Source organism: Microcebus murinus, chromosome 4 (assembly GCF_040939455.1).
Source record: "Microcebus murinus isolate Inina chromosome 4, M.murinus_Inina_mat1.0, whole genome shotgun sequence".
NCBI lineage: Eukaryota > Metazoa > Chordata > Mammalia > Primates > Cheirogaleidae > Microcebus > Microcebus murinus.
Genome location: NC_134107.1, coordinates 50,955,348 through 50,970,351, shown reverse-complemented (window position 1 = coordinate 50,970,351; position 15,004 = coordinate 50,955,348). Strand labels below are relative to the sequence as shown.

The following is a 15,004-nucleotide window of genomic DNA, read 5'->3' as shown; positions in this document are numbered from 1 at the left end:
AAATTTCTCTGTGATACATCAGTATAATGGCCCATTTAATGAAACTTACCCTGTGCACCACCCACGTCCTGGCTCTGCTGCAACCCCCCCTCAGTGAATCGCTCCTCCCACGCCCCGTCTCCCACGCCACTCGGTGCCCAGTCACCAGGCTCTTGAGAAAATAGCTCTTAAATCCATCCTCTTCTCTGTAGCCACACTGAACTCCTTCCTGTTCTTTCGGGTGGAGGGTCTATTTAAAGGTTAGGAGCATGAGCTCTGCTATCTGTTAGCTGTGTAACATCTCAGGCAAGTGACAATTTCTCTGAGCTTCAGTTTCCTGATCCACAAAACAGGGATATTAGTAACATATCTATTTCATGGGATTATTGTGAGGATTCGGTGAGATTCTTAATGCAAAGCAATTAGTAAAGCACTTGGCATAAAGTGAGTGGGCAGTAAATAATGATAGTAATTATCATGATCATCATTGTCATCGTCACTGTCCCCATTCCTTGCATACTCCACGCTTTGTTGCCTAAGAGACTAGAATGTTGCTAAACTCCTGTTTGCCTGGTTAATTATATAACCGTCAGGGTTATATAACCTATATTAAAAGTAGGTTCCTGGGGGAAATAATTTCTTAGCCTCTTCTTCCCCCTACCCTATTCCAAAACTGGGTCAGGTGCTCATTTTCTTGTGTGTTGTTTCCTTAGCAACCTGTGCTCCCTTAAGATATCGCCCATCATGTTGTACCATAATGGGCTGTTTCCCATCTGTCTTTTCCACTAGATGGTGAGTTCCTTCAGTACATTCTAGGTGCCTGGCCCTTGGTGATTAATTATTGAAAGAATGAAAGAATAAAAGACTGCAAATATATAGTTCTTCCTATTTGTGGAACTGCTCTTGAGCTTTGTTCTGTTTTAATCTTTAAGACTAACTTTAAGTATCACTCTCCACTGATTTGTTTCTTTAAGTCTACAAGTTTCCAGACCCTTGTTGAGTGAAGATCCATTCATTATGAAATGACCTACAACAGCAAGGCTCAGAATTCTCTCGAATCACACTGGGCAGTGCAGTCAGCTCATAAGTATTAGCTTGTGAATTAGCCACAGGCTATTTGATCTTCTCATCCTGTACTTAGCCAATGTCCTTCCTGCTTAGTCACTGTGAGCTTAGGAAATGTAAAATCATTTTGATGTGAAACTGAATACAGCAATCTGGAAAGCACTGTATATTAAATTATAATACAACATGGCTAGGTGCCATGGCTCACGCCTGTAATCCTAGGATTTTGGGAGGCCAAGGTGGGAAGATTGCTTGAGCCCAGGAGTTTGAGACCAGCCTGGGCAAGAGTGAGACCCCATCTCTACAAAATTTAAAAAAATTTAAATAATAAAATAAAATTAAAATTAAAAATAATAATATTATTTCTCTTTAGCAATATGGATAGGGCAGCTAGAATTTATTGTATTTGTATATAGAACAGAAGACATGAATTCATTTTTACCCCTAAATTATCTCATTGTTAGTCTTTGGAGAATCTACTAAATGTCTCTAGTTTCATGAATTCGATAGAAATCACTTAGTATCTTTTAGAAATCAGAGAGAGGCTGTGGTTCATACTGAATCCTTGCTCTTTTGATTACTTTCTCTCCTCTTTGCAGCCATTCTCATGTGGTGTGTTCCTGACAGTGAGTCAGCCCCAGCACGGCAATGGCAGGGTCCACGTCAGCCCTGCAGGGGAGCCACAGACATCTTCCTGGGAACCTCTTGCTTGTACTGCCTTGATCCTCACTCTATCCCTATATCTCCAGGTTCTAGACTCTTGACAAGATGATACCACCATCCATCCTCACTTGTTGACATTCCAGATTCTAGGCTTCTGCCTGTTATTCCCAGCCTTGTGCTTCAGTTACTCCTGCCAAGACTAGCTCATGTTCTTGATGAGCCCACTGACTCAGACAGTTCTCCACTGGCCTGGCACTAGTTCTACAGAGCTCAGGCCCTGTTCTGTCATGATTAGAGTCTGTTGGGAAGAGTAAGAACATAGACCCGCTGCTTTGAATGGCTCTGCAGGCCTAGAGTTAGGAATGGGGTCTTGGTATGAGTCCTCTGAAGTAGGGATTGGTGCACCCAAAGGGAGGGTTGGCAGGGAGAATTTTAGTGAGCTTCTCAAAGGGTCAAGTGACCATTTCTGGAGAGCATCAAAGATCATGGGCTAGGCACTGTGATTCTAAGGACTTGGTAAGGTTCTGCAATCTTGGTTAGTCCCACATGGTTAATTTATCACCCCTTTACAGTTTCCCTGTAGTGATCTGGTGGAGGAGGGAAGGAGAGGAGGGAGGGAGGGAGAGAGCACAAGTGTCCACCCTCCCTGATATGAAGGATCTGTAAGCTGATGGGGGGTAAGGTGGAAAAGGGAGGAAATGCTGGGCAAATAAGACTAACATGGGACAGATCCTGAGTGATAAGTTGGTGGTTGCATAATGAGAGGTGAGGAAAACAGGCTGAGTCTAGAGGTGGGGTGTTTGGGAGCTTGTCTGTACCAAAAAGGGTCCAACATACACATTCCCTGCCAGGTCCAGCAAAGCTTTCCTAAAAACAATGAAAGATGAAGGACTGAAGCTGTCTCAAGGCACAGAAGAAGAAAGAATAAGGTGTATGTTCTACCAAGTGAGGAAAGACACAAGTGGAAAGTTCTGAGAGGTGGCAGCTGTGATCCAGATGTTTTCCAGCAAGCAAATGAAGGAATTTGAAAAGTGAGTTATAAACTCCCCTGAGTGCACAGAAACAGCCTGCCTTGCTCTGGCTGAGGATGAAAAGACCTGCAAATTGCATAGATGCCTAGAAAAGTTAGGCATAGCAGACGCTGTTGGCTGCCAATCCAATACTTCCTTCCTAGTTTCTAACAGCCACATCATTTTGTTCAGGAACTTACTCTTTTTTACGGAGTCATTTTGCTTCATACAACACTGACCCTCTCCTCAACTTCAGGGGACAGCTTAAGCCCACAATGACAATCCCATTCCCAAAGCCTGTCTACAAAGGGACCATGTTGCAGATTTGCCAATGAGATAAGAGGGAAGATGGGTGAAAGGCCTCTGGGTTCATTCTTAAGAAAGAAATATGGGAAGAAATGATCCCTTTCTTCCTCTAGATATTTTCCTATCTTGAGAGGATACCTGGAACTAGCAGCCATTGCCACAAGCCTGATGACAAAGTGGCCAGAGGCGAGGGGTCTGTACAGAGGCTGAGCCAGAGCCCTCCTGTGCCATGCCTGGGGCAGCCCCACCTCTGGACTTACTACTTAAGCCCCACTGTGTTGGGGTTTTCTTGTATACATAGCTCAAAGAATCCCAACCAAAGGAGAAGGCTTCTGTCTCCTCTGGGCTCTTCTTAGATTGGGTACATGTGGCCTCAGCCATAGTATTTTCTTGGTCCCAGAATTTTGCAATCTGTGTCTGAAGTATCTGTGGGTCTCAGAGTCCCACTCATCTCCCCTAAGATTTAATTCACTTTCTATTACATTTTGGGGGTGAAGATAGGAGGAAGGAGGCTGAATTGGGGAAATTTTCCTTAGACATCCACAAAGGTAAGAGGAAAATGGATAAACTTACTTTTCCAAAAGTGCAGGCAGCGCTGAAGTGACAGGTAGGCTGCCTTTCCCATTGGTTGATTCCGACTGAATAGAAAACAAGACAGAATGGAGGATGAGCTATGGGAGGAAGAAGCCAGAGTCCCTGGGTCTTGGATGATGCAGGGAGGGGCTGCCCACTCCTCCTCTTCCCCTCCTCGCTCCCCAGCGCTTTCCAATCTGCCTCCGAGCCCAGGCATCGGCCTTTTTCCTGGGGCCCTCCCTGTGCTCCTTTCCTCAGTGTTCCTTCCCTCCGGGCCCTTCCCGACTTGCTCCTTTTCCTTTTCTCCTTCTAAGTCTCCCTGAGCCAAGCGAAGAGTTTACATCTGAGGCTCCATTGTGGAGTGGAGCCATCAGTTTTCCTGTCCCGTTTACCAACTGCGATAGAACACCAGCAGGCCTCCTGCCATGTGCGTCCTGAGTTCCCCAGGATAGAGCCACAGGAGCCCATCACTGCCCCTAGACCCACGGCTCCAAGAATAATTCTCAGGAGGTGCCTGCTGTTACTAAAAGCTCAAGACATCAGAAATTTCTTTATAATAAATCCCCCAGGATTTCCACATGGTTCTGTGGCAATGGTTTTGGCGTAAGCAATGGTTCTTAATTCTGGCTGCACATTTGAGTCACCTGAGGGAGACTCTTAAGAAGTCCTGATCCACCCTGCATGATTTTAACATATTGCCCTGGTCTAAAGGAATATATATTTGGAAACATTTATGCATTTAGGTAAAGCATGGGAACTATGTCTGTTAAAACACACTAACCAGGCCTCTCCAACCTCCTTAAAACAATTTTTTTTTTAGGTTGCTTTGTTTTAGCAGGTAATTTGGGAATTTAGGTTGATTTCATAGATGACTGAAAAGCTTGAGGCAGGAAGAGGTGAATGCTACCTATTGATGCAACAACAGAGCTTGAATCTACCTTACCAATTGCTTATGCAATCAAATGTTTCTTTATAGGGTAGTGCTGGTCATAGGGAACAGAAAAACCACTGAAGAAAGAGTTAGAAAAGATTTAGATAGAATTAACCAGATACACAAAGACCTGGGATTTAGAAAATATATAGGAATTGTCTCTGTTTAAAAAAATTGAAAAATTTTCTCTGATTATTACTAATATTAATATATTCTTACTATAGAAATACAAAAAAGCATCAGGAAGAAAATAACCATTATTTTCTTTACCATTACCCAGAGATAACCATTATAAATAGTTTCACATATTTTCTTCAAGCGTTTTCTATGCCTCCACACAGAAACACACTTTAAAAGTACAAAACAGAATTATACTATTTCTATACTAGTTTTTGTATATACCATTTGAATTGCTTTTTATTCATAATTATCGATAATAATTCTACAGAAACCCCTTATAGTGATATCCATAATTTGTTTAACCAATCTCATATTAGTGGACATTGGGTTGTTTCCAGTTTTTCATTGTTATAAACAACGCTACAATGAACCAAGGTGGGATAAGAAGGGGGTTAAGAACTCAGGTTCTGGAACCAGAGAACCTAGGGTTCAAAGCTTAGCTCTGCCACTTATTGGACTTTACAAACTTCAGCTACTTAAACCTACTGCAAAGTAGAGACAAATGATGACCACGTTGGAGGATTGTGGTTAAAGCATGAAGAGTTATCATTTTTAAGGAACACTCTCTGAGCTCCAACACTGTGTTCAAGGGCACTGAGACTTCTCAGGGCAGTGGAATATGTGTGGCTTGGTCTGTATTGAGCTTTCTGAGCCTATCACACAGATTCTGTGCTGGGAGTTTCCCCTCCTTGTTGACCTTGCACCCGTTCGGTCACCCCATGGTAGCAAGCGTGGGGGGAAGGTAGAACAGCGCTGGGAGGCAGGCATCTTCATACTCACCAAGGCTGGTAAGGACGGGATGGGTGATGAGCTGGGAGTTTGGCCAGGTAGGTTCAGGGCATTAAACTTGGGAACTACAGCAACACTGACCCTCCGGCGGGGCATATTCTGTGGGAAGAGAAGTGACCAGGTCTCCTGTCTTGGCAGTAGCAATAGCCATAGTTCAGAAGGGCTTGGGAAAAGCCAACTAGTTTCTAACGCTGTTATGACGTTCACTGGCTATGTTGGTTTTGTGGTAGAGATGGTGCTGGGAATTGGTGTGGAGAAAGTGGCCAAAGTTGACCCAAATTTTCTGGTTGGTGGTGAGTGACCTTTCAACCCATTCGCATTTTAGCCTATGAGATCTTGGGGATGCAGAATGGAAATGACTTTTTCCCCCTACCCCCAGTCTCTGGGTAACATCTTAGTGTATAAAAACTGCCTGTGGCAATACCAGGCTCAGGATCATTTTGCATTCATTTAAGGGATGTATAGTCAGAGAAACTTTGCAAGAAAAGAAAGATGACAGAGGCTGAGCTAGTGAGTGTGGGAAGCTGGAGGGAACCCCGTTCAGACATTCTCTGGCACCCAGGGATCCAAGAATGCATAGCTGCTTGGATGATCGCGAAAACCTCTGTCATACTCCTCTGGGCGCCCTGGGATGCATACCTTTCCCAGCGTGAGGGACATGGACCGTGCCGTGCGAGGGACCCCGTCTTCTGCAGCAGGAGGGAACAGAGAAGAGAATCAGGTAAGTTTCAGACCAGGCTCCAGCAGGAAACAGGCAGAAACTAAGCCACAGTATCCATGGGCTAGAAGCGGCCCACGAGGATGGCCTGTGGGTCTGGGTGTTGGGGACACTGAGATTGGCACTTCACCCTCTGAGGTGGTCATGTGCAGCGTGGGGGCTTTTTTGGGTAAAACCTTCATCCTGCCTCTACTGGGCACCATAAGCAGCCCCAGTCTTGGACCTCAGATCTTCATCTGACACCACTACAGAGTCTCTGGGTAATGCCCCGGATAGTGTATGAAAACTACTCCTAGCAATACCAAGGTTTATTGGCTCATTTCATGCTCATTCAGGAAGGCGCAGTCAGAGAAACTATGAGCAAGGAAGGCGTGGTGCCGGTAAAGAAAGAAAACTTGCTGACACATGTAATCTCAATATCATCTACATAATGATTCAGAATGAGGGAAGTCCCCACCCCAGGAGTTTCTTCTCCTTACTACAAATATTAAATGGTTTAATTCTCGCAGTATGTTTAGCATCACACCTGGATAATGTTGCTACCAGGAAACATCTGAGTACTTGCAGAGTGATGTATTTGCAAGCTCAATTCAGTTTGACCAAAATTATCCAGCCTGTACATCTGTCTCTCCTTCATAGCCATATATTTCTGATGTCTCTTAAAAAGCACACAGCTGTGTTTTTTTCATAATCTAATCTGAGGTTCTCTATTAACCAAAAGTTTTAGACTAGTTACATATCTTATGATTACTAATATATTTGTATTTATTTCCACCATCTTATATTTTCTGTTCACTTGGCTTTATTTGATGATTTTTTTCTACCCCTTCTCCCACCCCACATCAATTTGGAAATTACATATCCTATTTGTAATCTTTAGTGTGTCCCCTTGACATACTGACTTTAAATTTAAAATTAATCAAGATCTTTCTTCTTTTCCAAAATAAGCCTACAATCATAACCCCTTCCAGTCTTAATTATATTGTTTTTCAGTATTTTTATTTCACCTTGTTTTTCGTACTCATAAATTATTATTTTTTTTAATTTCGGCATATTATGGGGTTACAGATTTTAAGGTTTCAATAAATGCCCATTTCCCCCTCCCCCCCAAGTCTGAGTCTCCAGCATAATCATCCCCCAGATGGTGCACATCTCACTCATTATATATGTATATACCCGCCCCCCTCCCCCCTGCCCAATACCCTATTAGTGTAGTACCTATGTGTCCGCTTGGGTGCTGTTCAGTTAATACCAATTTGCTGGGGAGTATATGTGGTGCTTGTTTTTCCATTCTTGGGATACTCCACTTAATAGTATGGGTTCCAGCTCTAACCAGGAAAATATAAGATGTGCTATATCACCGTTGTTTCTTAGAGCTGAACAGTACTCCATGGTATACATATACCACATTTTATTAATCCATTCTTGGATTGATGGGCACTTAGGCTGTTTCCACAGCCTTGCAATTATGAATTGTGCTGCTATAAACATTCGAGTGCAGGTGTCTTTTTTGTAGAGTGTCATTGGATCTTTTGGGTAGATGCCCAGCAATGGGATTGCTGGATCAAATGGTAGGTTCACTTGTATCGCTTTAAGGTATCTCCATATTGCTTTCCACAGAGGTTGAACTAGTTTGCAGTCCCACCAGCAGCGTAGGAATGGCCTTTATCAAAAAGTCTCCAAACAATAAATGCTGGCGTGGATGCGGAGAGAGAGGAACACTCATAAATTATTGCTATTTTCTACACGGAATGCTTATTTAGATTTACCCACGTATTTACAAATGTCTTTGATCACTATTTCTTCTTGCATCCTACTCCTTTCTTTTGAGTTCAGTTTCATTCTTCCTTAGGCACATTCTTTAGTCATTCTTTCAGCAAGGGTCTCTGAGAGCTAAACTTTCTCGGTTGTCTCCAGATGTCTTTACCCAACCCTTGAGCTTACATGGTGGTTTAGCTGTTTGTACAATCTCTAGGTTGACAGGTATTTTCTCTCAGCTCTTTGAAGAGGTTATTCTATTGTCTTCTGGTATTACAGGGCATCCCAAAAGTCTCCATACAAAGGAAAAATTTTGTAATGAATATTTTGTAAATAAAGGTACATTTAGCTACAATTTCCCATTTTCCCTATATATGGTGACTTTGGGGACGTGCTGTATTAGTGAGAATTGTCATTCCTTTGCAAATAATCTTTCTCTGGTTATTTTTAAGGTCTTCATTTTGTCTTTGCTGTTCTCAAGTTTCTCAGTGATGTGCTTTTATTCCTTCTATTTGGAATTCACTATATTTTCTGAATCCAATGATTCAGGGATTTCTTGAGTTCTGAAATATCCCCGGCCATTCTTTTGTATACTTTCTCTCCTCTACCTCTTTAAGGACCACTAGATGTATTTGGGACTTTCTCATTCTATACTCTAGATCCCATATCTCATAATATTTCTTTTATATTTTAATCGACTTATCCTTCTGAAATACATATTGGGTAACTTCCTCAAATCTGTCTTCCAGTTAACTAACTTTTCCTTCAACTGTACCTAATCTGATTTAAATGTTGTATCAATCAGGATAAGCTAGGTTATGCTACAATAATAAACAACCCCAAAGCATTAGTGGCTTATAGCAACAAAGATTTCTTGCTTATATTACATGTTCATTTACATCCTTTTATTTCAAATTTAGAGGGTACAAGTGTTTTTTGTTACATGGATGAATTTTATCAAGCTAAAGTCAGGGCTTCCATTTACTTCTGAGTTGGTAGCAGGCTCTGCTGTACATTTCCTCACTCAGGACTCAAGTTAATGGAATTTCTAGTGCTCCGGAGCAGTAGTGGTTGTCATGTTAGGAAGAGGATAAATTGCACACTAGCTCTTAAAGGCCTCAGCTCAGATGTAACCTGTGTTCTTGTACTCACATTTCATTCACCAAAGCAAGTCACATGGCCTTGCCTTGTGCTTCAAGGGGATGGGGAAATGTGCCCAGAAGGAGATCTGGAATATTGAGGAATACCTTCCACTATAGTAACTACCACACCTCAACTATTGAGTTTTGAATTTCTATGACTCTATTCCTCATTTCAAGGAGTTCTGTTTTATTCTTTTTGGATAACTGTATTCTTTCACCCTCATGTTTTTGATCCATTCTTTTGTGCCTCTAATAATTTTAAACAGATCTTCAAAAACATATCAGATTTCATTATCTGAGGTTTTTAGGATATAATCCTATTGTTTAATGTGTCTGATGATTTTTGTTCATGGTGAACTGTTTTCTTGTGTATTTTATAATTTTATATTGTGAACTCATCTTCAGAGAGGCTTTATCAGAGGAACCCTGAGTGTCCTGGGTGCAGGGTGTGCCTCTCTTCAGGGTGGCTGTTTGTTCTTAGAGGCACCATCTTGCTGTTCTTTTCAGATTTTCCACAAATTGCATCATCACTACTGTCACTTTAGGCATGTACTTTTCCTATGAGGAAGGAAAAAGTATTTTTTCCTACTAGAGCCCAGGGTGAAACAGACAAACTTCCTTGTTTGTTTCTCTGCTGGTTGGTGATTGTTTTTTTTTTTTTATCCTTGTCTGAATTCTACCTGAAGGGACAGTCCTTGGAAGGCCCTAACTTTCTGTGGGAATCTGAGTGTCAACTCTGTTATGGGTGTTCGAGGCCTTGTCTCAGATCACACGTGAGTGCAAGCTCAGCCCCAGGTAACTGAGGCTGACACTTATCCCCAAAGGAAGCTGCAGGGCCAGCTTGGTTTCAGTTCTCCTTTCTTTTCTAGTATCTGGGTATTTCAATTTCTTTTCTTGTGGATTCAGCTATTCTTTTAGACTAATGTTTGCTTCATTTTGTCCAGCAGAAATTTCTAAGTATTTGTGGTCAAAGAATTTTCAAGTTTTCCAGTCAGCCAAAATACCAGAACCAGAAAATATTCTTTATATATAAAGAGCTTACATAAATTAATAAAATACCAATTATGACTATGGGCAACAGTCATAATTAAAGATTTTACAAAAGTAGAAATACAAATGCTCAATAAACATTCGGAGAGGCCAAGAAATACAAATTAAAACTATGAAATAAGACAAAATTTTGGCCTACCAAAGTCATGTGTATTTTTAAAAAGAGGAATGGTGTCACTAGCACAATGAGTTGGACATTGTTGTAACCCATTAAGTGGAAATATCCATGACTTATTTGAAAATAATTTAAAAGCTTTATAAATATTTCTTTCCCCTGAGCTAGTATTTATACTTCCAGAAATATATCTGAAAGAAATAATACAAAATGCAGACAACTGGTATGTTTCATCCTCAGGAACAAGATAATAGATTTTTTAAAAAGTGCGTCACCTTCTTTGAAATCAGGGCTATTTTATTTCACTGTAGTCTTCAAAGTCTCAGGCATCCACAAAGATTGTCAGGAGTCATGTAACAGGAGACACCAACACTATTAGAGAACGGTCATAGCATATCTTACAGACACCCTGTTAGGTGGGTACTGGCCCCTCTGCACCAGCCTGAGCTGAGGTATAGCTTGGAAAAACAACTGGAGTGGGAACAAATATCCAAAAAACATTTATTCACCATGTAAGACTTAGCCACAGTGACCTTTCCTGTTATAAGCATTTCTTACCACCCAGACCGAATGTGGGACTCTGCAGTGTGGTCCCCTTGAAAGTCTGCGTACTTCTGTCCCAGCACTGGCCACACTGATCCAACCACCACACAAGCTGAGAGCTCCTTTGGGGTCTGGGACTATGTGCCCTTTACCTCTATATTCCAGTTCATACGGGGCACACCAAAGGTGCTCAATAAATGTCTGCAGAATGAATGAATGAGACTCATGGGTAACTGCTCATCCCATAAATCTTGGGTAAGGTAGTTTGCAGGAGACCTTGAACCTTGCAGGGTAATAACTCAAGATCCCATGCATTAGGATTTCTGTGGCAGCAACATCCCTAACTTCCAGAACTGACAAAGGACAGTTTGTCAGAGGCCCAGATGCCTGTGGGTCAGGAGCCTTGCCGCCGAGATCCAAAGCAGACAGTCTGGAGCATGTGTACACTGCCTTTGGACTCTGGGACGTGTCACTGATATTCCCCAGGAAACTTGTGAAACCTCCTGTTTATAAAGGTTTCTCCATCTGTTATACTTTCTGTACTTTCCCTCCTCCTGCTCTTGGTAACACGGATGTTTGCATTCCACAGGGATTCCTGTTGCTAAAAGGTCTGTTTTCTCCTGTGAGCCACCCTCATCAGCCAGAGCCCAAACCTGGCTGTGTCCCAAGGCACCATCATCTCCCTCCTGGACTGAGCAAGAGCCTCCTAACTCATCTCTCTTTGCTTCAACTTTTGCACACCTCTAATACATCATCCACTGAAGTCAGCGTAATCTAAAAACAAAATCTGATGGTGTCATGTGTCATAAACTTACCAGCGAATCCCCACTGCCTAGAGGGCTGAATTGTTGGCATGGTCTGGCATGTGGCCCTGGTCTACCAAGTCTTCTCTTCAGCCTGTCACTGTCACACCCCAACACTGCAAGCACAAACTGTTTCATTTTCTTCTCACCCCAACCTCCACACCTCTGTCTATGCCATTTCCTCTACCCAGGATGTAGGTCCCCCTCTTGACTACAGAACTCCTATTTTTATTTTAAAACACTGACCAAATGCCATCCCTCTGTGACACCTTCCTTGACATATGGTCCCTCCTCTGTGCTCTTATAGCAATTTGTGTAGATCATGTATAAAAGTGTATTTCTTTAAAACATTTGTCTTACCTACAAGTCTATCTCAGCAACATCTCCTTCAGGCAGACTCTCACTGCAACCCCAATACCCAGATTTCATCCACACCTGGACTGTTGCCCGGACATCCTCATGGGGTTCCCTATCTCTGGTTTGCCCCAGTAGTGTAATTGCCACACTGCAGTCAGAGGGAACCTCCTTAAACTATATATATATATATATATTTATATGATCAAGTCATTTTCTTGAGTACAACCCTTGGTTGGATCCCTAGTGCTTTCCAGAATAAAGCCCCAATTCCTTAGCACGTGCTGCCCAAAAGGGGATCCCAATGCATAAAGACTTACAGGGTCCAGGTCACTGTAATAAAATAGAGTGAGCCCTTGCAGCATGTAGGCTGTGTGTCCATGGTCAGCCATTCTGGTTCACCAGGTTGGGAGTTAGGAATCTCTTTGGGGTTGCTCACGTTTCCTAGTTCTAGACCACCCTCTGCAGCAGCTGCTGCAGGGCCCCTGTGGGCAGCACTGGGCAGAGTGGAAGGGACCTAGGTCCTTACCAGAGGGGCCACAACTGCGGCTTGAATTCTGATTTGCAAGTTTTTTAAACTCCATGAGCTCTGCATGGTCCTTCTCATACGTCCTCTTCAGATTCTCCACATACTGCATCATCACTTCTGTGGCTTTTGACATACGCTTCTCCTGCAGGGAAGGAGAGCAAGAGTGCATGAGGCAGTTGGAGGAAAGGCTTCATCAACACCTGCTGGTTCTGAGCTAGGAGAATCAAAAGGGTACAGGGACCCATTTGATGAGACTCTTCTTTCTAAGAGTTTGCTAACCATGCCATGAGCTGAGAGGTGGACTCAGGCACCTATGTTAAGGGAAAATGAGCAAAGCATAGCCACAGTGCTGCAGGAGGTGAGAGGAGGACAAGATCTGTTTCTGCTTGCAGAGAATGGGTCGGGGAAGGAGATGAAGTAGATGGAGTATGTGGGCAACATCTGGCACGGGCAGGAGGGACAGAGAGCATTCAGGCCCGGGAACTCCAGAGGCAGAAAAGCACAGGGCTTATGCATACGTGATTTCAGACAGGAATCCTCTGGAGAGTAAAAGGGGTGCTATTGCATTACTCTGGGACAACAAGCATAAATCAGGGCTGTCTGGCAAACCCAGACTATACAGGTCATCCTACTTACGTAGAACTTGGCGAGGAGTTGGGTTTATTCATAAGATGAAAGGGTGAATTGGGACTGGGCTATGAAGGACCTTGAATGCTAGACAAAGGAATTTGAACTTATCCTGAAGGAAAAGGGAAGCCATTGCATGTCTTAAAGTAAAGGAGTAACGTAACCAGGTCACTATGGAGATGAGACTGGAGGGAGTGAGACTGGTGTAGTGAGAGCAGCAGGGAAAGACAGGACAAGGGCCTGAAGTGGTCCAGGGAGCCACAGGGAAGGGGAGGCCTGAGACAGGGACGCTGGGGCGAGAGAGACATCTGGAAAAGGGCGAAGACAATGAGCAGCACGTGGGCTGAGACGTGAGTTTGGGAAGGCTGCGTACAACGATGATGACTTGTCCCTGCTTGTACCCGCCTTGTGTCCCTCAGAGGACCTAGCTCGGGCCTTGCTTGGCCACAGAGAGACATGCCCAGTGACTTCCCTGGAAAAGGTCCCCACAGCCATGTGTGGCTGAGATCAGCCACTTCCAGCTCTCAGCTGGAGTGACTTCCTGGGTGACACTGCTGAGTCAGGTGCTCCTCCCCTGAAGGACACAGGGTGGGACAGCCCAGTGGCTGGGCTTCTTTCAGGAACTGCGTAGGGCTGTACCCCAGGAACATCCTCTCATGCAACCAGCGCAGCAGGACATGGATCCGGGACAACAGCAACAGTGATAACATCTAAGTGCTTCACGAGTATCACAGCAACCCTACATGGAGGGTACCATGGTCATCCTCACGTATGGCTGAGGAAGCTAAGGCATAAAGAGCTTGGAAACCAGCCCAAGGTCACATGGCAAATGCAGGGTGGAGCCGGGATTAGAACTGGGCAGAGTGATCTGCAACACCATGCTGGACAGGGCAGTGCTCTGTGAGCTTCAGAACTTCAGAGTGGCCAAGAGAGAGCCAGGCCATGCCTGGGTGCCCACGCTGCCACTCACTAGTGCTAGCATTTTCCTAAGACTCTGCATCTTCAGCTGGGGAAACGGATATTTACCTTATAAGGTTGCTGGGTGGATCAAATGAAACAAAGTCATTTTTCATAAAGCATGGTTTGCCAATACTAGTTCCATGGAAGTTGAATAGTTTTTGTGGGGGGTTTTTTGTTTGTTTTTTGAGGAAACTAAAGGGCGTTGGGCAGGGGCTCTGCAGTCAAATACATGGAGGAAATACATAGGTAAAGTTAAACAGGCTTCTTTACTACAGGACTTCTCAAAGCCTCGATCATGCTAATGTGCGTTAGAAATCTCCAAGAAAGGCAGATAGTATGCAGTGGTCCCCAGATGCGTATTGCCATGGAAACCTTTTTCCCAAGAAACACCGAGGGTTTAGTAGTCCGCCCCAAGCGCTCTGAACACTGCCATAGTAACGTGCACAGGATGCTGGCCCCGAGGAAGTCATCCCTAAGTGGTATGTGCAGTTGTCACTGCCCGAGTTATTGCTCCACCTGTCGGCAAGGCTGGGGACGGGCGAGCTCACCTGGCGCACGGCGCCCACCATCTCGGCGCGGCTGGACAGGCGGGCAGCCAGGCGGTGCAGGACAGCGATGTCCTCCAGCAGCTTCTGGTAGGTCTCCCGGTGCTCACAGTGGTGCCAGAGCGAAGCTGAGGACTGCAGAGTGAGGACGAGCATCACCTGGGGTCTTCAAATCGTGTGACGGACTGAATGTTTGTGTCTCCCCTGAAATCATGCACTGAAATACCACTCCCAACGTAGTAGGGAAGTGGGGCCTTTGGGAGGTGATCGGGTCACAAGGGTGGAAGCCTCACGAATGGGATTACTGTCCTTATGAAAGGGACCTCGCAAGTTCTCCTGCTCTCCTTCCACCATGTCGGGATAT

At 44.0% G+C, this 15,004-nt stretch overlaps 1 protein-coding gene across 4 annotated transcripts in view; it reads right to left on the bottom strand.

Moving 5' to 3' along the window:
* Nucleotides 1–15,004, bottom strand: part of IRAG1 (inositol 1,4,5-triphosphate receptor associated 1) — a 122,393-nt gene that overhangs the window by 14,033 nt on the left and 93,356 nt on the right. For all 4 annotated transcript variants that reach the window (XM_012755811.2, XM_012755812.2, XM_076002181.1 and 1 more), the window contains 5 exons: nt 14,644–14,775; nt 12,509–12,650; nt 6,136–6,185; nt 5,488–5,595; nt 3,597–3,661 (listed from right to left, as the gene is read on the bottom strand). In XM_012755811.2, coding sequence (XP_012611265.2) covers nt 3,597–3,661; nt 5,488–5,595; nt 6,136–6,185; nt 12,509–12,650; nt 14,644–14,775 — 497 coding nt within the window. The remainder of the gene's footprint in view (nt 1–3,596; nt 3,662–5,487; nt 5,596–6,135; nt 6,186–12,508; nt 12,651–14,643; nt 14,776–15,004) is intronic.